The sequence below is a fragment of the Dipodomys merriami genome, unplaced genomic scaffold, assembly GCF_024711535.1.
Source record: "Dipodomys merriami isolate MVZ:Mamm:240054 unplaced genomic scaffold, mDipMer1.0.p SCAF_48, whole genome shotgun sequence".
NCBI lineage: Eukaryota > Metazoa > Chordata > Mammalia > Rodentia > Heteromyidae > Dipodomys > Dipodomys merriami.
Window position 1 is genome coordinate 10,879,102 of NW_027206046.1, and position 20,654 is coordinate 10,899,755.

A 20,654-nucleotide genomic window follows, 5' to 3' on the forward strand; every position below is an offset into this window, starting at 1 on the left:
ATCTGTGACCCTAGCTACTCAGGAGGCTGAGATCTGAGGATCATGGTTCAAAGCCAGCCTGGGCAGGAAAGTCCATGAGACTCTTATCCCCAATTAACCACCAAAAAATGGGAAGTGGCGCTGTGGCTCAGAATGGTAGAGCGCTAGCCTTGAGCAGAAAAGTTCAGGGCTAGCTCTCAGGCCCTGATTTCAAGCCTCAGGCCCTACCAAAAAAAAAAAAAAAACCCAACACAACTAAATAAAACAAAAAACATCCTGAGAGCTAGGTCTTCACAACAGAACTACATAGGGTCAGGCTATACAGTCCAAGAGCCTCCTCCACAAAGTCAGGGCTCCAGGAGGGCAAAGCTCTTTAATTAACTTCCCCTCCCTCCCAGGCTCCCCTCCCTCCCAGGCTCCGCCCCCTGCCTTGCTCCAGTTACAACGGAGGCCACCTGACCTAGTCTCCTGTCTCCAGCTGCCAGGGCTTCAGTGAGCTGACTATGAGGACCTGAGTGGTACAGAAGGGGCCTGGCTGGAGTGGGACATGACAGAGCAGGTATTGTGTCTTGGGAAAGGATGGAAAGGCGGGATGAGGGCTGAGAGATCTCAGATGGGAAGGGGATGGCAAGGAGGAAAGTGGTCCGTGAGGGGGTAAAATGGCTGTAGAGGACTACACCAAGGCGGGGATTAAATGTTTTTGTAATCCAATAAGGAAAAGAAGAGAAAAAGAAAGAAAATGGCCAGATTCTATGTCAGTTGTTGTGAGTTTCATAGCTGTGGTGGAAACTGGCCCAGAACCTCTTTTCTGGTGTGGCTTCCTGGTCAACTGTCTTGGTAGAGCTCTGGGCTTTAAGGGAATGAGGTGCTGTTTACTGTGCAATTAGAAACTTGTATCAAATGTTTCTAGTCCTAGCTAGAAGGAAGGTTGGCTAGAGCCCCACCTCATCTTTCTTTATTTGGTTCATTTTTTTTTCATTTTGGCCTATTTACAAGTGTTCTAATTTCATATTCACTGTCATTTGTGATTTTCCCAGGATAATGCTACTCTATTTTCCCCTCCCTCCTTTCCTTTCCTTCCTTCCTTCCTTCTTTCCTTCCTTCCTTCCTTCTTTCCTTCCTTGCTTCCTCCTTCCTTCCTTCTTCCTTCCTTTCCTTTGGCTGATACTGGGGTTTAATTCAGGACCTAGGCACTGTCCCTGAGATTTTTGTTGTTGTTGTTCAAGGCTGGTGCTCTACCACTTGAGTCACAGATCCACCTTCAGCATATTTTGGTTGGCTATAAGAGTCTCAGGTACTTTCCTGCCTGGGCTGAATTTGAACCACAATCCTCATGTCAGCCTCCTGAGTAGTTAGGATTACAGGCATGAGCCACTGGCACCCGGCTGGCCTCATGTTCTGGACAAGATGCCTGTCTAGCCACTTGGAGTTGAAGCTAAGGCAAGTGATATATGTGTATATATAATGAAAGGCTTTGTTTTGGACTACAGAATCCAGGTTTTATTTTGAGTTGGGAGGAATTGCTCAAATGGGTCTGATTCTGGGGGTCAAATCACTCTGGCTTTTGGGATGACAAAAACCTAGGTGCCTTTCAGCAGACGAATGGATCAAGAAAATGTGATACATACACAATTATTCAGCCATAAAGAAGAATGAAACTATGTTGTTGATAGGGAAATGCATGGAACTGGAGATCATGATGTTAAGCAAAATAAGGCAGGTCAGGAAAGTCAATATCACTGTTTTCACTCATATGAGGAATTTATATATAATACAAATGTCAATTTGGAGTTGTACTGGTGGCCCACACCTGTCATCTTAGCTACTCAGGAGGCTGAGATTTAAGGATCGCAGGTCAGAGCCAGCCTAGGCAGAAATGTCTTTGGGACTCTTATCTCTAATTCACTACCAGAAAAGTCAGAAGTGGAGCTGTGGCTTAAGTGGTAGAGTACTAACTTTAAGCAGAAAAACTTAAGGGTAGGCCCTGAATTCAAACCCCAGGACTGACACCAAAAAAAAAAAAAAAAAGAGAGAAAGAAAAGAAAAAGTAAATTTGGGGAAGATGAATAGGAAAGGGACAGGGAAAGGAAATGGATTAGAGTCATGATTCTAGTAGTACAGTGCCAGAAGTGAGCCAAACAGTGGAGAAGGAGGTCTAGGCCTATATTGAGTTCAAGTCCTATATTGGCACACAAGTACATGCATGCACGTGCATGCGTGCATACACACAAGACAATGGCAGGTACACAATAAGGCGAAAAGGATTTAGGATGCTCTTTAGCAGGAAGACCCCACAAAGTTGATTTGGTTCATACACTTAACGATGAGCAAGTGATATATCCTGGAGATCACACCTGTGGAGTCCATTTCTCCCTAGTAAAGTGATCTCCCTCAAAGACAGTTTGTCTTCTGCACAATCACACTGCCACCTGTGTAAAGGTGCCGAGAGGAAGGAGGAAGTAGAAACAGTTGATCTGGGTGTGGTGGTTCACTCCTGTAAGCCTAGCAACTCGGGAGGCTTGAGGTCTAGTGGATCATGATTAAAGGCTAGCACGAGGAAGTAAAGTCTTGAAGATTTTGTTGATGAGCAAAATGCCAGGTTAGGGTCATGGCTCAAGCATTATTTGAGCAAATGGGAATCTCTTGAGTTCAAATGCTGGTACCACCACCAAAAACCCCACAAAAACCCTAAAATCCATATCCAACAAGAGGAAACAACAACAACACAAGAAAGACAGAAATCATTTAAAAAGTACTGCAGGTTTAGAGGCCAGCATTGTTTGGTTGCACAGTGACTTCTGAGCCACTGGGCTTAAGCATAGGTTCATGTTTGTACAAGGCTGGGACGGGCTTATGCTAACAATGTATTTATGGAGTGCTTTTGTTTACAAAATCCTTCTATTTTAATTCTCCTTTTTATCCATCCAAGAATAACGTTCTTATTCTTTCAACCAAGTCAAGTGGCTGTTTGTTTTGGACTCCATTAAAACCAGGTTCCAAAGTTTTGCCATGGCTGGAATTTATACAATCACTACAATTCCTGTGACTTTCTCCAAGTTTATTTTTATTGTTCAGTGAGTGATAGCACGTAAAAGGCTTGGTAGTTCAGGCCTGTAATTTTTGCACTCAGGAGCATCCTGACTTGAGGCATGGGCTCTGTCTTTGAAAAAAAAAGAAAAGAGACAAGGAATTGGGAAAAGGGACAGAAAAACAAATATAAGACTTGATCTTGTCCAGCTTTTTAGTCTTTCTGAGGTGTGAATGATGGTTTCTCTTAGTTCTGAGTTGCATTTTTTTGGATAAGTCATAAAAAGTTCTGTTGAACTTTCTTTTCTTTCTTTTTTTAAAATTGTGACTAGGTGGATAGTTTCTTTTTCCAAGTTTCTATTTAAGTTTTTGGGGGACAGTTGTTTCTTGGGCTGGAGCTAAAAATCTAAGGCCTCTTATATAAAAAGCCTATTAGTTATACTGAGGTAGGCCCCAACTCTATCCAGTTTTTGTTTGGACTGGTAAGACTCTTTTTTTCTTTTTCTTTTGCCCCAGTCCTAGATGTATTTCCTGCACTTTTGTGCTCAAGGCTAGTGCTCTACCACTTGAACCCTAGCTTTACTTCTGGCTTTTCTGGGTAGTTTATTAGAGATACTTTACTACATAAGCTAGCTTTGCACCTCAACCCTCAGATCTCAGTCTCCTGAGTAACTAGGATTATAGGCATGAGCCACTCCCAGCTCCCCCAATTTTTTTTTTTTGTCGGTCGTGGGTCTTGAACTCTGGGCTTGGGCGCTGTCCCTGTGCTCTTCAGCTCAAGGAGAGCACTCTACCGCTTAAGCCACAGCTCCACTTCTGGTTTTCCAGTGGTTTATTGGAGATAAGAGTCTCACGAACTTTGCTGCCGGGGCTGGCTTTGAACCCTGATCCTCAGATCTCAGCCTCCTGAGTAGCTAGGATTACAGGCGTGAGCCACCAGCGCCCGGCTTCCCCCAATTTTTTTTTTTTTTTTGATTGATCATGGGGCCTGAACTCTGGGCCTGGGCACTGTCCTTGACCTCTTCAGCTCAAGGCTAGCACTCTACCACTTGAGCTACAGCACCACTTCTGGTTTTCTGGTGGTAATTGGAGATAATAGTCTCACAGACTTTCTTGCCCAGGCTGGCTTTGAGCCATGATACTCAGATCTCAACCTCCTAGGATTACTGACACCCAGCTCAGAAGTCATTTATTTACTGGTGGTTCTACTTTGTCAGCTATATGTATTGTAAATGCCTTTTTTTTTCTTTCTTGTATTGGTGTGGGGCTTGAACTTAGGGCCTGGCCAGAGTTCTGAGCATTTGTACTCAAGGCTTGCACTCTACAGTTGAGCCACAGCTCCACTTGAGGCTTTTTGGTAGTTGATTGGAGGTCAGAATCTCACACACTTTCCTGTCTGGGCTGGCCTGGAATCAGGATCCTCAGATTTCAGCCTCTTCAGTAGCTAGGATTACAGGTATGTGGCACCAGTGCCTGGCTCATAAACGTTTTCTAGTCTGTGGGCTAGCAGGTACATTTACCTACAAAGAAAAATGGTCTTGATTTGAGAAGACTGAGGGAAAAAACTCTGAAGAGTGTTTCCTATAGCCTTTCTTCTGAGGTAAAGAAGGAGTCATGTTTAGTCTCAGGTCAATTATCCAAAAAGGTAATAATTTAGCTCAGTTCAACTCACCATTAATGCACCAGTAACATTCTCCAGGGATTCCAAGGTGTGTGAGGCAGCTTCTCCCCATGAGGTGTTACAATTGAGCAAGAAAGGCAAGTAGGTCAACCAAGACCTGCCATAGACAGTGTTCAGGAATGTCTTACAGGCTGTGGAGGAAAGATGGAGGAGAAATAACTTGGCCCAAAGACAAGGCGTAGAAGATGGCATGTCTGGGGCTGAGAAGGTGGCTCAGTGGTAGAGTGCTTGCCTTGCATGCATGATGAGGCCCTGAGTTCAATTCCTCAGCACCACATAAGCAGAAAGAAAAAAGCTGGAAATGGCGCTGTGGCTCAAGTGGTAGAGTGCTAGCCTTGAGCTGAAGAGCTGAGGGACAGCGCCCAGACCCAGAATTCAGGCCTCATGACCGGACCCAAAAAAAAAAGATGGCATGTCTGGAAGATGGACCAAGACTTCTCAATGATTAGTTAGGCTTCGTAAGAGAAGAAACAGGAGGAATGAAAACCCAAAGGAAAGAAATGTAGCTGGGCACTGGTGGCTCACACCTGTAATCCTAGCTACTCTGGAGCCTGAGATCTAAGGATCATGGTTTAAAACTATCCCTGGCAGGAAAGTCCATGAGACTCTTATCTCCAATAAGCTACAAGAAAACCGGAAGTGGCACTGTGGCTCAAGTGGTAGAGCGCTAGCCTCGAGCTGAAGAGCTGAGGGACAGTGCCTAGGCCCAGAGTTTAGGCCCCACGACTGAGTAAAAAAAAAAAAAAAAAGGTTTATGAGGCTAGCTGCCAGTAGCTCGCACTATAATCCTAGCTACTCAGGAGGCTGAGATCTGAGGATCATGGTACAAAGCCAGCCTAAGCAGGAAAGTCTAAGAGCCTCATCTCCAATTAAGTACCCCCCAAAAGTTGGAAGTATAGGAGTAGCTCAAGAGGTAGAGCACTAGCTCAGAAACAGTACCCAAGTTCTGAGTTCCAACCCCAGGACTGGTGCCATAACAAAAAGAAAAGGAAAAGCTTTGGTAGCCTTAATTATATTCTCTCTCAAATCTTTAGAGAGTTGCAGACCGCGTGCGTGCGTGTGTGTGTGTGTGTGTGTGTGTGTGTGTGTGTGTGTGTGTGTGTGTGTGTCTGTGTGTATTTGTGTGTGCTTGTCTTGGATCTTGAACTCAGGGCCTGGATATTATCTTTGACCTTTTTTCCTTAAGGCTTAGAGCACTATCACGTGAGCCACAGCTCCACGTCTTGCTTTTTAGGTGGTTATTTGGAGAAAAGAGTCTCATGGACTTTCTTGCCTGGGCTGGCTTGGAACTATAATTCTCAGATCTCAGTTTCTTGAGTACCTTGGGTTACAGGCGTGAGCTACCAGCAGGCAGTAAGATGCAAGTCTTTTCAACTGCAACCTATTTAATTGAAGGCAACTAGAGAGACTTTTTGTAGCAGCTCTATAAACAACTAGATTAAGTCTCAGAGAGCAATTAAGAAGTTTCTGTGTTTAGGGATTTGAGTATCTTGGCAAGAAAGCGTCTATGCATTTGAATGCTAGGATATAACTAACAGCATTTGCTGTCCCTTGATGCTCAAGAAAAATAATAGCTAAAGCATCTGAGACATTCCCCCCCCCCCCCCCCCCCAGCTATCTAGTCCCTTAGGGGAAATCATTAATGTTCGTTAGCCTAAGAAGTGTAGCATTGGATTTTTTTATTTTTATTTATGTATGTGTTTGTTTTTGCTTCATTCTTTAGTTACTGGCAGGGTCACTACAGAAAATATCAGTGCCAGTTCTCTGACATTTCAATTTCACCCCACCGCAGATTCGATCAACTCCATTTTTCTTTATTCTACTTTAATGAATCGCTCATCTCTTTTATTTCCAATCCGATATCTTGGGCCATCCATGCCATTAGTCTTAAGTTTATCTTGTACTCAGAATGAGGAAAAGTGTTTTCAGTCTTAGTCTCTCTCTCTCTCTCTCAGAATGAGGAAAAGTATTTTCAGTCTTAGTCTCTCTCTCTTGCTCTCTCTCTTGCTCTCTCTCTCTCTCTCTCTCTCTCTCTCTCACCCCAGAAAGTGTTTGGTATATCAAGTTTAGTGAATGCTGAATTGAATCAGACTTTTGTTAGACAGCAACGCCATTTTAGAAAGAAAAGATCAAGTGTGTTGAGTTTCAGGTAGAGAATTTTGCCTGTACAATTTTAAATAGGGAAGCAGTTTCTGATTCTTTTTCTTTCTGAAGCATGACAGTATGAAATTATGTACACTTACACAGCTGGCAGAGAAAGGAATCACGCCTGCAATTATCTTCATGCTGAATTGAACTTTGGGGTTCTGATAGAAGCAGCAGAAATTGGATTCACCAACAAGTATAATTTAGATTTCTCTCTAGTGCTTTCTTTATGTGCTACCTGTGAAGAATCTGGTCTCAATGATGAATTTTCCTATTTGTGGAAAGGAGTTGTGAAAAGCATTTGTACATTGTTATACACCTTTTTTTTTTTTTTTAGTGTTGATCTTGGGTATTGAACTCAGGCCCTGGGTATTGTCTCTGATGTTCTTTTTGTTCAATTCTAGTGCTCTACCACTTGAGCCACACAGCTCCACTTTGGCTTTTTTGGTAGGTTAGTGGAGACAAGAGTCTTACAGTCTTTCTTGCCCAGGCTGGCTTTGAACTGTGATCCTCAGATCTCAGGCTCCTGAGTAGCTAGGATTACAGGCATGAGCCACTGATGGAGACATAATTTCTTTTCTTTTTTTTGTCCGTCATGGGGCCTGAACTCTGGGCCTGGACGTTGTCCCTCAGCTCTTCAGCTCAAGGCTAGTGCTCTGCCACTTGAGCCACGGCACCACTTCTGGCTTTTTCTACATATGTGGTGCTGAGGAATCGAACCCAGGGCCTCATGCATACAAGGCAAGCTCTCTACCACTGAGCCACCTTCCCAGCCCCCATATTTCTTTTCTTAGTTTACCTTAGTTATACTGACTGGGGTAGGATTTCAGTGTTCCGTTTCCACCCACACGTCTCCAGTATATTCCAGTCACCCTGATCCCTATTGTCACTCTCAAGAAAAATATCTGTACCAAGGTTCTCAAGGCTTTCACCATTTTGTGTTGTGTTTCAAGTATCAGTAGGAAACACTGAATCCTTCCTTGATGGGCTGAGGGAAAATGGCAGAAGCCTGGTGTCAGGAAGGTGCAGAGTTTGGTGAAAAACCATATTACAATCTACTGATAACTGACAATGGCTAAGATCTTAATGCTCCTGAGTCACAACCCTTGGGTGTGAATCCTGGCTCAGTTTGTTGCCTAAGTCTTTGACCTTGGGCAAATTATCTTCCCTTTTCCTGTTTATTTGGTTGTAAAATTGGGCTAATAATACCTTCCAAGGATGTTGTGAGGGTTACACGTGCTTACTACTTAAGTGAGAAAATTTAGCTACTATTATTATCTCTGTGTCTGACCATTTGCTCTGTGGCATTTACATATAACCAATCAGCCAGAGACAATCTATTTAGAACTTATGTTCCACAGTATTGAGTTTAAGCTCATATAAATCAACTTTAATTCCATATATACAATAATTTCTCAGGGTTTGGTTTTGTTTTCCCAGTTGTGGGGCCTGAACTCAGTCTGGGTACTGCCCTAAGCACCTTGCTCAAGGCTAATGCTCTACCACTTTAATGTACAGCACCATTTCTGTTTTTTTTTTCTGGTGGTTAAATGGAAATAAGAGTTTGACAGACTTTCATGCCCATGTTAGCTTTGAAACATAATCTTCAGCCTCCTGAGGAGCTAGGATTACCAGCCCCTTGGCCTCAGATTTTAAGTTTTAGTTTCCCCATTTGAAAAGTTCACAATTCTTTTTTTTTTTTTTTTTTGTCAGTTGTGGGGCTTGAACTCTGGGCCTGGGCGCTGTCCCTCAGCTCTTCAGCTCAAGGCGAGCACTCTACCACTTTGAGCCACAGTGCCACTTTTGGTTTTCTGGTGGTTAATTGGAGATAAGAGTCTCATGGGCCTTCCTGCCCTGGCTGGCATTGAACCGAGATCCTCAGATCGTAGCCTCCTGAGTAGCTAGGATTACAGGCATGTGCCACCAGCACCTGGTTTCAGAATTTGTGTGTGTGTGTGTGTGTGTGTGTGTGTGTGTGTGTGTGTGTGTGTGTGTGTGTGTGTGTGTGTGTGTGTGTGTGTGTGTGTGTGTGTGTTACTACTGTGGCTTGAACTCAGGGCCTCAAAGGTGGTCTTGCTTTGGCCTTTCACTAAAAGATGGTGCTCTACCACTTGAGCCATACCTTTTGGCTCTTTGCTGGTTAACTAGAGATAAGAGTTCCAAGGACTTTGCTGCCTAGGCTGACTTATAGCTGTGATCCTCAGATCTCAGCTTCCTAAATATCTAGGATTATAGGTATGAGCCACTGGTGCCCATCTCTTTATACATCTTGCAGACTGGGCAGAGAGTGAGGAGACAAATCACAAAACTTGCTGCTGTTCTTTTACAATAGCTGTTATCTGACCCCAGCTGGTGTGCTAAATTTAGGATTTTGGATTATCTATAACAGTTCTTTCTGTTTCCCATTACCAAGGTTAACAGAGAAGCAATTGCAGAACAAATGAAACTTCAGTTCACTTTTTAAAAAACGATTTAACTCAGTTGCCCATCATATCAATATCATATCTATTGGAAATTAACATTTTAGCCATTGTACCAATCAAAGAAGGTTTTTTTGGTCATAAGTTTCATTAATTCCATGGTAGCACATTTCTTGTTATTCTTCCTGTTCTGATTTGATAAGGTTTTGAAGTTAAAATTATTAAGCACATGTATGCATGTTATTTTACTATACATAACTAAACATCTAAAAATTATTTTTTCACAATAAAAGTATTTAATCTACAGCAAAAAATGGGGGACATTGACTGGAAGATATAAACAAGTGTTGAAATGTAATAATGAAATCTCCCTCTGTAAAACTAATGTAAGCGGATTTAAAAAGAAAAACAAAACCAAAAAAAAAACCCTCCCAGCAATTGCCAACTGTGCTTTACAAAAACTTTTCTGATACAACTTTAGAAACGGAAGAATACAAAGAATTCGGTTCAAAAATTACTTTTAGGCCTGGGCTAGCTCTTTCCTGTTGTGATTCTTGTATGCAAAATTCTTTCTTTTCTCAAGAAACCATAACCTTGAACATTCGTACTTGTTTCCTTTTGGGGTTCACACCCTCCCGGAGTTCTTTGTCTATAAACTAAGTAGCTAATAGCTGCAGCCCTAGTTAGGGTTGCTTTTTTTAGGTACAGCAGATTCTTGACATCTGTTTGTGTTTAAGTGATGACACAACATCACAACACCCGAAATGTCATCATGGCACATTGTTATAGCACAACAACAAAATTACAGCTCCCCAACAATAACACAGTGTCAGGAGTGTCCTCTTGTTCATGAGTCAGTGTTTTAGAAGTGAGGAGCTATTTTTAGCACCGCCAGTGCTTCCGAAGCCTGAGTCCCAAAGTCCTGAGTCCTAGTGATGATGCGTGACCCCACAGAACCGAGTTTGCACCATGCATGGCACACACCTGGTGCTCAATCACTGCTCCGTGCCCGCATCCGGAGTGCAGGAGGTGGAGGTGGGGCTGGTGGTGGTGGTGGAGGAGGAAGAGGAGGGGGGTGGAGGAGGAAGAAGAATGAGGAGGAGGAGGAGGAGGGAAGGAAGGAAGGAAGGGAGACTTCTCTCCCTTCCTTTCCATCTGGGGTAGGCCATCCGATGACTTCCCCTGCGTCCTAATATCACAGTTCCAATTCCTTGGGGCAGATGTGCGCCTTATTAGTTGGCAGCAGGTGAGTGGGGTCCTTAGAGACCTTCCCCACCCACCCACCCACTCCATCATCTCTTGGGCCTGGGAGATGGAGAGGGGTGAGCGCGACCACTCTCTCCAGTGATTGGCCATCCCGGCCGTTGGGATGTGCATTTGCACCCAGAACCATTCCCCCCCCAGCCCCCCCAGCAGCAGCAGCAGTAGCGAAGCTACAGACCCATCCTTTCCTGGGGCGGGGTGGGGGGGGGTAGGGAGATGAGGGGGAAGGAGTGCGCGTGCGCGGCGTCGTTGCCGTGACAACGGGGCGCCCGCGCCGCGGTGGCTGCCGGGAAGGAAGTGACGAGAGGTGGGTTGGCTGTTGTTGGGACACGTGACCCGGGTAGTGTTTTGACAGGGCAAACAGCGAAAGGGAGGAAAAAAAAAAAAAAGAAAAAGAAAAGAACCGGGCGAGTGAGGGAGCGAGCGAGAACAGAGAGAGCGAGCTGGGCGGGCGGGAGAGTGAGCGCGGAGCTGGCCGCGACGCGGGGGCGACGCGGGGCGCCGGGCGGGCGAGGCCGGGGGGGGGGGCGCCGCGGGGCGCGGGGCCGAGCGCGGGGCGCGGAGCCTGGCCGGCGGGCTGAGGTGAGGGGTGGACGGTCTCAGGGGCGCCGGGGTCCCCCTATCACGACCCCGGTGGGGCGCGCGGGGCAGGGGGGAGGTCTCTGCACGCCATGGTCCCCTCTTTCCGGCCGGGGGTCTGGTGAGGTGGAAGTGTGAGGTGAGGGGCTGGGTGACGACGGAGCGGTAAGTTCCCTGAGGAGAAGGACGGACGGACGGACGGACGGACCAACGAGAGAGAGAGAGTCGGCTGGGGTGAAGGAGAGGCTAGGAGGAACAGGGCCGGACCCCCATCTCCACCCCCTCCCACCCCCAGCCCGAACGCCCTGGGAATCACTCGGGGGCTGGGAGAAGGTCAGCTCGGAGCGGTGAGACTGGAGGAAATCGGGGTGTGTGTGTGTGGCGGGGGGGGGGGGGAGTTCGTCAAAGAAAGTGTCTGCTCTCCCCCCCCCCCCCATCCTCCGGCTGGAAAATACTTTTTTCCTCGTAGAGCACCCTCAGGCCCGGCCACGTAGGACTTGGGGGTGTATGTGTATGTGTGTGTGTGTGTTGGGGGGCGACCCAGGACAGCCCGGCTAGAGTTCGTTTGCGGCGGGGGCGGGGCGGGGCGCGAGGAGCTGGGGGGAGTCGGGTGTCTTCTTCCCCCCCCTCCGTTTCCCTCCCCTCTACTCTCCCCCCCCCCCCACTCCTCCCGGATCGGTTGTGTCAACTTGGCCCGGGTGGCAGCAGGCAGGCAGGCTGTATAGCCAGAGGGGTGATTACCCAGGTGAGGCCTGGCCGGGCCCGGGTGGGTGGAGTGGAAGGGAAGAAGCGCTTTTCTCAGGGAAGGCGGGCAACGAGGGGGTTGGAGTTGGCCTGGGCACAGATACCAGAGTAGAAGGATTCTGATCGGAGGTGGCCCTGGACGGAGCTGCCCACTCTACCCTGAGGCAGATTCCCTCCCCCCTCCCCATTTTTTAAAGTTTTTTTTTTTTTTTTTAATCAAAGAGGGATTCGTTTGTGTTGTTTGATTCTTCCTTGTCTTGCTGGTACCTCTAGGTTATAAATAGATCTTGCTGTTTTGGTTCCCAGACACTGTGTCAGAGAGGGACACCTTGGCCTGGAGAGCAAGAGGGGGCGGGGCAGATGGGGTGCTCGGTCTAGAGGAAATGGGGTGGGGGGAGGGAGTGACAGTACAGCGTTTTACTTGGTGCAGGCCTGTCACCGCAGTTTGTTCCAGGAAAGAAGCCTAACTTCACAGTTTTCTTGCGAGATCCGGGCCGGGGGGGGGGGGTAGAGGGGGGTATGTTAGAGTGGGATCAGATTTATTTGATTTCGATTTTTTTTTAAAATAGCATTTTGGAAAGGAATCAGAAGCCGTTGAATCAGCGGTGAGCCTGTTGAGAAAAACCCACACCTGGATTTCACAGCACTTGGGGTAGAAATTGGATGTGAAAATGAAGCCAGACCGAGGTAAACAAGTTAAAGGAGGGCTTTGTTGTGTTGTATTTTGTTGTGTGTGTGCGCCCGCGCGTGCCTGTGCCGCCTCTTCCAAATTGTGACCCTTAATTCTGCCATCAAGATCAACGATTTCTGTAACATATGATTATCTGTTTGGGTGACAGATTCCAGCTGGTTAGAGAAAAGAGGACATATGGAAGAGAGTTAGGCCGGAGGTGGGAGGACTGTCTTGGTCAGAAGGGCTGGTGAAGCACTAGTTTGAGAGAGAATTGAGTGTGTGTCAAAATGAAGTTGTCAAGATGAGCATGTTACCAAATGTTTGGTATTATATTCCAGTTGCAGGTATTCATTTTTAGGCAAAGTCAGTTGAACTTCAGAGAAGTTGACAAACTTTTTAAACTTGAGAGTTAGAACTTGATCGAGAAAACATTGTGTGAGGAGACAATCATCATTACTACTTTTGTTAGCTAACTTTATTTATTTACTTATTTATTGTCAGTCCTGGAGCTTGAAGTCAGCGTCTAGACACTTTCTTTGAGCCTCCCTGTGCTCAATCAAGGCTAGCACTCTACCACTTGAGCCACAGCGATACTTCTGGCTTTTTCTGTTGATGTGGTACTGAGGAATCCAACCCAGGGCTTCATGCATGCTAGGCAGTCTACCACTAAATCACATTCCCAGCCCTTGTTAGCTAACTTTTGTGCTTAAGCAAACTCCAAATGTCTTAACTATATGGACAGTTGGGCTACCAAAATCCTTAGTGTTAATAGGCAAATGGTCCATTCTTTTCCTTTTCCCTCCCTCTTCCCTTCTCTTCCTCCTCTCCCCTCCCTTCCTCTCCTCTTTCCTTTTTGTACCAGTACTGGGGCTTGCACTCAGGGCTTGGGCACTGCGTCTTAGCTCTTTCACTCAAGGATGGGGCTCTATCATTTGAGTCATTTCCTAAAATATATATCTTTGGTCATAGTATCCAATAAAAATGCATTAGAAAAAATTGGAGAAAACCATATTTTTAAAAATTTTATTAAGTAGTTGTACAAAGAAGTTACAATTCCATAAATCAGGTTATTAATACAATGCTTTTTTTTTTTTAAGTAGTGGGGCTTGAACTTGGCTTAGTGCTCAAGGCTAGTGCTCTACCACTTGATCCATAGTGCCACTCCTGGTTTTCTGGTGGCTTATTGGAGATAAGAGTCTCATGGACTTTACTGCCTGTGCTGGTTTTGAACTGTGAGCCTCAGATCTAGGCCTCCTCAGTAGTTAGGATTACAGGTGTGAGCACCAGTGCCCAGCTAGTACAGTGCATTTTGATCAATGTCATCTCTTCAATAGTTTTACTCCATCCTCTCCATCCCATCCCCATCCCAACCCTTGTGTTACATAGTTCAGTTTTTGTTGTTGTTGGTCCTGGGTTTCTGGACTTTGAACTCTGGTTCTGGGCTTTGAACTCTGGGTCTGGGCACTGTCCCTTAAGCTCCTTTTTGCTCAAGGCTAGCACTCTACTACTGGAGTTACAGCACCACTTCTGGCTTTTTTCTGTGATTAATTGGAGATAAGAGTCACAGACCAACATAGTTCAATTTTGATGTAATGTACATAATGATTGCATCTGCTTACCTTTCCTCCACCTCTCCCTCATTGAGAAAATCATATTTAATTTAGTGGTTTCAATTAGTTTTAAGTGTTTAGCTCTTAATGTTAGGTTACAGCAATATAGACATAGGAAGAATCAGCAAATACATTGCTACTGAGCAGGTTACTTGTGTACATGTTAAATTTGGATTTTAGATTACATCAGTTACTTTGGAAAAATAGCACCAGCTCAGAAATTTCATCTCAGAATAAAAAAGCAAATAAACTCAGTCACTGTTTGTTTTGGATTGTTGTTAAGAGTTGCTTTAAAGTCAGAGCAGTTTAAAAAGCAGTATTGAAGTAGCAGGTTTTTTGTTTTTTTGTTTTGTTTTTGTCGGTCATGGAGCTTGAACTCTGGGCCTGAATGCTGTCTCTTGATTCTTCAGTTCAAGGCTAGTGCTCTATCACATGAGCCACAGCGCCACTTCTGATTTTCTGAGTGGTCTATTGGAGATAAGTCTCATGGACTTTCCTGCCTAGGCTGGCTTTGAACAGCAGTCCTCAGATCTCAGCCTCCTGAGCAGCTAGGATTACATGCGTGAGTCACTGGCACCCGGCCTGAAGTGGCAGTTTTAAAATGGTATATTAGCTCCTTCAATTAAAACTAGTACTAAACACTATAATATATATACATATATATATGTATATGTATTTCTGAGCTATCAGTATTACTCAGAAAATAAGTTTTTTCATCAAGATTTTCAAAACAGTGACTTTTCTAATGTAAAATTTCAACTTCCTTAACATTTTCAGATAAAGATGTTAGCATTTAAGATTGTGATTATTTAAAAATAATAGCCTTTAAGTTCATGGCTCTTTTTCATTTTTCTTTTGGATCATTATCTATAATAATTCACATATGTTTAGCAGACTAGTATAAAAATATTGGTGACTTTTTCAATAGTCTTCCAATACTCATGTGTGCAATACAACTCTGCATTTCTGTTCCATTTCACTCTTTTCATTACAGTCCCAACCTCTTGAATTTATTTATTGATCACTGATCATGATGATTGGCAGTTTGAAAAGTGTAAGTTGTGAGAAACACTTAGAAATACTAATACTTCCATTTTTTTCCATTGGTGTCTGATGAACTAATATATGATTGATTTTCTAGATATACTAATGACTCTTTAAATGCCAAAAATATTGCCACTTGTCATCCAGATATATGGGCTGTTTTCCAACATATTAATTCTTCCTTGTATTTTTTTTTAGTGTACAGAATCAGTATGTAGCCTTTCATTGGTATTAAAGAGACACTGCTGTAAATTGTAACTTCATGCTGGAGTTTGTGCATCCTAGGCAATATCACTTGAGCAACATCTTCATCCCTCCTCTTGTCCTCTTTTTTTTTTTTTTTGGTCAACATTGAACTTAGGACTTTGCACTTCAAAGGAGGCGCTCTGCTGCTTGAATCCTGCTCTTGCCCTGCTTTAGTTATTAGCCCTGATTTAGTTATTTTTGATACCGGGTCTCACTTTTTTCCTAGGTTAGCCTGGACAGCAGTCCTCCTATTTGTGCTTCCCAGTATGGCTGAGATAATACTGTAATTGTGTTTCTCCTAAGTTTGGGATGCCAGACACGCACTACCACACTCAGCCACTGGTTGAAATGGAGTCTCACTAACTTTTGCTCAGGCGGATGTTGAATCTTCTAATTTCTGTTTTCTAAGTAGCTAGGTCTATAAACATGAGCTACTACACCCAAATAAATTTAAACTTCACAGAAATTTTATAATTCTGTGGGTACATAATTCAGCAGAAATTTGTTTTAAGAGAGAAATTGTATTAATCATAGTTATGTCCTTTTTGTTCAAGGCTAGTGCTCTATCGCATTGAGCCACAGCTTCACTTCTAGTTTTCTGGAGGCTAATTGGAGATAAGAGTCTCACAGACTTTCCTGCCTAGCCTGGCTTTGAACTGCAATCTTCAAATCTCAGCCTCCTGAATAGCTAGAATTACAGGTATGAGCCACCTACCCCAGGCTAAGATTACATTTTTTAGGGTTGAGTTTAGCTCGGTAGTGGAGTGCATGTTTAGCATGTATAAAGCCACATCAAACACAGAGACACAGACACATACACGTACACACCCTGAGATAAGCTTTCCAAAGAGTTTAGTATTCACAGAAGTGAACTGTTATCTCTTTGGTTTATTAAAATATAAACAGGCATAAATAGGTTTAGGAACAAAGACCATATTCTTTTTTTCTTTTTTCTTTTTCTTTTTTTTTTTCTTTTTATTGCCAGTTGTGGGTCCTGAACTCTGGGCCTGGGCGCTGTCCCTCAGCTCTTCAGCTCAAGGCGAGCGCTCTACCACTTGTGCCATAGCACCACTTTTGGCTTTTTTCTTTTTGCTTATGTGGTGCTGAGAAATCGAACCCAGGGCCTCATGCATGCAAGGCAAGCGCTCTGCCACTGAGCCATCTTCCCTGCCCATCAAGTAAAACATTTGTACAGGCAGGCTATTAGTACTATGTTCAGTAGTAATGTACGTTAGTTTACATGGAGGGTATTCATTGGTCAATCTTTTTTTTTTCTTGTGCCAGTCCTGGGACTTGAACTCAGGGGCTGTATGCTGTCCATGAGCTTTGCTGTCCTGAGTTTTCGTGATAATGGCTAGTAGAGTTCTACTCCTTGAGCCACAATTTCGCTTATGGCTTTTTGGTGATAATTGGAGGTAAGACTCTCATGGACTTTCCTGCCCAAGTTTTGAATCACGATCCTCAGATGTCAGCCTACTGAGCAGTTAGGATTACAGGCGTGAGCCACCAGTGCCTGACTAGGAGTCTTTAATAATAATATTATTAGTGCAGGCTTTAGATTGAAACCTGTGTTTATATACTTGATCCCATTACTTGCCTGTTGTGTAATCTTTACTACTTTTAAACTCAAGCCAACTCCTCCTTCAGCCTGATGCTCAGATCTGAGGATTGTTGTTGGAAGCAGGAAAGTTCTTGAGAGTCTTATCTTCAATTATCACCAGAAAGCCATAAGTGGAACTGTGGTTTGAATAGTAGAGAGTCAGCTTTGAACAAAAAAGCTAAGGGACAGCACCAGGCCCTGAGTTCAGGCTACAGTACAGGCATACAACAAACAGAAACCATCAGTGCAAAACCTGTTATATAAGCAAAACGCAGACAACATGATTTATTTATTGACTGGTTGATTAAAACTGAGAGGAATGAAATCTTAGTTCCTCTCCCTCTTTGATTATGTAATATAGTTTGGCATTGGCCTTAGTATTAGCAATCCTGTTAACCTTAAATGATTCCTTTCACAATACCTGATAAGAGAAAAGAAGCAATAAGAAAATTATATGCATTGCTTACTTAAGAAAAGTTCATTGGTATCCTGTAAATCAGACACAACAGAAAAGACAGATGTTGCAAGATTCGAAGTTGGCTGGATTGAATAAAATAATCTTGTGATAAATTCCCAGGTGGAATAGTGGTAGTTCTAGTAATGCTATGTGTTGTGTATACTGTGTCCTTCACACTGTTCCAAGTGTTTTTATCAAGCTCATCTGATCCTCACCTTTAGCTTGGAAGTAAATGCTGTGCCCTCTACGTGCAACTATGTCACACAGAGAATTATGGTTTCTTTTCTTTTTTCTTTTCTTGTTTTTTTTTTTGCCAGTCCTGGGAATTGAACTCAGGGCATTGGCACTGTCCCTGAGCCTCTTTGTGCTCAAGGCTAGCACTCTGTAGCTTAGATACAATGCTGTCTGATGTTTTCTGAGGTAAGAGTCTCAAGGACTTCCCTGCTTGGGCTGGCTTTGAACCATGGTCTTCATATCTCATCTCCTGAGTGGCTACGATTATAGACATGAGCCACCAGCGCCTAGCAAATTTCATTTTCTTACACAGGGTTATTCAGATAATAAAAAGCCAAGACTGAATTTGAAGCAAGTTCAAGTATAAGCTCTCAACTTCCTCAGGGTTGGCAGGAATTTATATTGGAATGTCCTAAGAAGTTGTGAAAGTAGTCTTGAGGAGAACTGAAGACAGACTATTGGAGTATTGAGATCTTAGAAAGCTCCTTACCCTCTATTTGCTTGGTGTTTTTCATCTTTTCAGCAGGGGATGTAATAGTACTTTGGCTTAGGGTGCTTTTAAGCATTAAATAAATTGATGTATGTAATGTGCTTAGGACCATGGCTGGCACTTAGTAAGCATGCAAATGTGAGCTGCTATTGTTATGTTTGAACATTTTCTAAACAAGAAGCCAATCATTTAGGAAAAGCTGAGGAGATCCACACAAAAGGGCTAATTCAGCTGCATGCTTTCTATAGTGGCTGTGATCTCAAGTTAAAAGCTGGCTTCTGTGGGACTATCATCCAGTTATGTTGATGAGTCTGGACACATCAGTTGCTGTCAAATAATTGCTGGCCTGGTATAGCTTCTGCGATTCAGATATAAAGGGGTTGATGGAGAGGTACCGTGTCTGTATTTTTGCCTGTCAGCCAGTATGAAGGAAATGACTTAGTGGACTGAATGAACACTGTCATTTTCTCAAAGAATGAGAAAACCAGATAATTGGAAGGTAGAATTGAGAGGTTAATGTGTTTAGAGGGAGAATGAGTTAACTTATGATTTATCTTCAAAAAGTTAAAATGCTGAGAGCTGAGCATTTTACATTGTGAACAAATATAGAAACATATATTAGTTTAAACAGAAAGTATTTATTTTGCTCTTTTCATTGTTTCCTTATTTTCTTTCCTTTTGAGGACTAAGGTTTTTTGTTTGTATTTTTTTATTATTTATTTTTATTTTTATATTTTGGGTCTGGTTGTGGGGCCTGAACTCTGGGCTTGGGCGTTGTCCCTCAGTTCTTCAGCTTAAGGCTAGCACTCTACCACTTGAGCCACAGCACCACTTCCGGCTTTTTTCTTTTTTCTTACGTGGTGCTGGGGAATCGAACCTAGGGCCTCATGCATGCACGGCAAGCGCTCTACCACTGAGCCCCCCTCCCAGCCTCTGTTTGTATTTTTTTGTTTTGTGTTTTTCTGTTTTTTGTTTTTGTTTTTTGTACTGGGGCTTGAACTCTGGCTCTGGGCTCTGTTCCTTCACTTAATCGCTCATTGTCATTTGAGCTACAACTCCACTTCTGGCTTTTTTCTGGCTAATTGAAAATAAGTGGGTCAGACTTTCCTGCCTGGGCTGGCTTCTAAAGTCTGTGATTTTTAGATCTCAGACTCTTGAGTACCCAGTAAATAGCCATCTGTGCCCAGCTTTTTCAGAGTGCTGTTGCTGAGATTCAAGATGGATAATTTACCAAAGAATTTTGTAAGCTGTAGAATGCTGTGTAAATGTTGCCTAATTTCCCTTAGGGATAAGATCATCTGTACAGATGAGGTTAGGGCCAGGTGTTCCCCTGTATAATCAGCTAATCTTAGTTGATTGAAGCCACTCTGTCCTTATATCTACACTATGAAATTTTCTCTCTTTTCTTTCTCTCTTTCTCTCTCTCTCCTTCCTTCCTTCCTTCCTTCCTTCCTTCCTTCCTTCCTTCCTTCCTTTTCTTTCTTTCATGTTGGTCATGGGGCTTGAATTCTGGGCCTGGGCACTGTCCCTGAGCTCTTCACCTTGATGCTAGCACTCTACTACTTTGAGCCACAGCTACACTTCTGGTTTTCTGATGGTTAATTGGAGATCAGAGTCTCACAGACTTTCCTGCTGGGGCTGGCTTCAAACTGTGATCCTTAGATTTCAGCCTCCTGAGTAGCTAGGATTATAGGCATGAGCCACTGGTTGGCCTGGCAAATTTTCATTATTTTAAAAATAAAATTCTCATTCTTTTGACTGAAGCCATATGAAATAGCAATTCTGTTGGGTTAGTAAATGAATATTTAAGTTGCATATTTTTCAAGCAGCATTGAGATTGAGACTTTATCTTGGTTAACTCAAATGGTTCCTTTCAGGAGGCTGGGAAGGTGGCACAGTGGTAGAGTGCATGCATGAGGCCCTGGGTTCCATTCCTCAGTACCACATAAACAGAAAAAGCCAAAAGTGGTGCTGTGGCTCAAGTGGTAGAGTGCTAACCTTGAGCTGAAGAGCTGAGGAACAGCACCCAGGCCCAGAGTTCAGGCCCTACAACCGACCAAAAAAAAAAAAGGTTCCTTTCTGGAATGTTACACTGTAAAAATTTGTTAGCCTTAAAGCTTTAAGGATCAAACTTAATTTGAAATTAAAACTTTAGGGGCTGGGAAGTTGGCTCAGTGGTAGAGCGCTTGCCTTGCATGCCTGAGGCCCTGGGTTCGATTCCTCAGCACCACATAAGCAAAAAGAAAAAAGCCGGAAGTGGCGCTGTGGCTCAAGTGGTAGAGCACTGGCCTTGAGCTGAAGAGCTGAGGGACAGTGCTCAGGCCCAGAGTTCAGGCCCCACAACCGGACCAAAAAAAAAAAAAAAAAAAAGAAATTAAAACTTTAGTACTGGGGCTGGGAATATGGCTTAATGGTAGAGTGCTTGCTTAGCATGCATGAAACCCTGGGTTCAATTCCTCAGT

General features: G+C 43.8%; 1 protein-coding gene across 4 annotated transcripts in view; it reads left to right on the forward strand.

The window, feature by feature from the left end:
* The first annotated feature begins 456 nt into the window (after positions 1-456).
* Positions 457-20,654, forward strand: part of Atosa (atos homolog A) — a 71,745-nt gene continuing 51,547 nt past the window's right edge. The window contains exons 1-2 of one of the 4 annotated variants that reach the window (XM_069995380.1): positions 457-538; positions 12,408-12,525. In XM_069995380.1, coding sequence (XP_069851481.1) covers positions 12,510-12,525 — 16 coding nt within the window. In that variant the 5' untranslated portion in view covers positions 457-538; positions 12,408-12,509. Of the gene's footprint in view, positions 539-11,049; positions 11,098-11,157; positions 11,463-11,746; positions 11,840-12,407; positions 12,526-20,654 lie in introns of those variants that run through there. The other 3 variants (XM_069995379.1, XM_069995382.1, XM_069995381.1) reach the window with 3 other exon arrangements.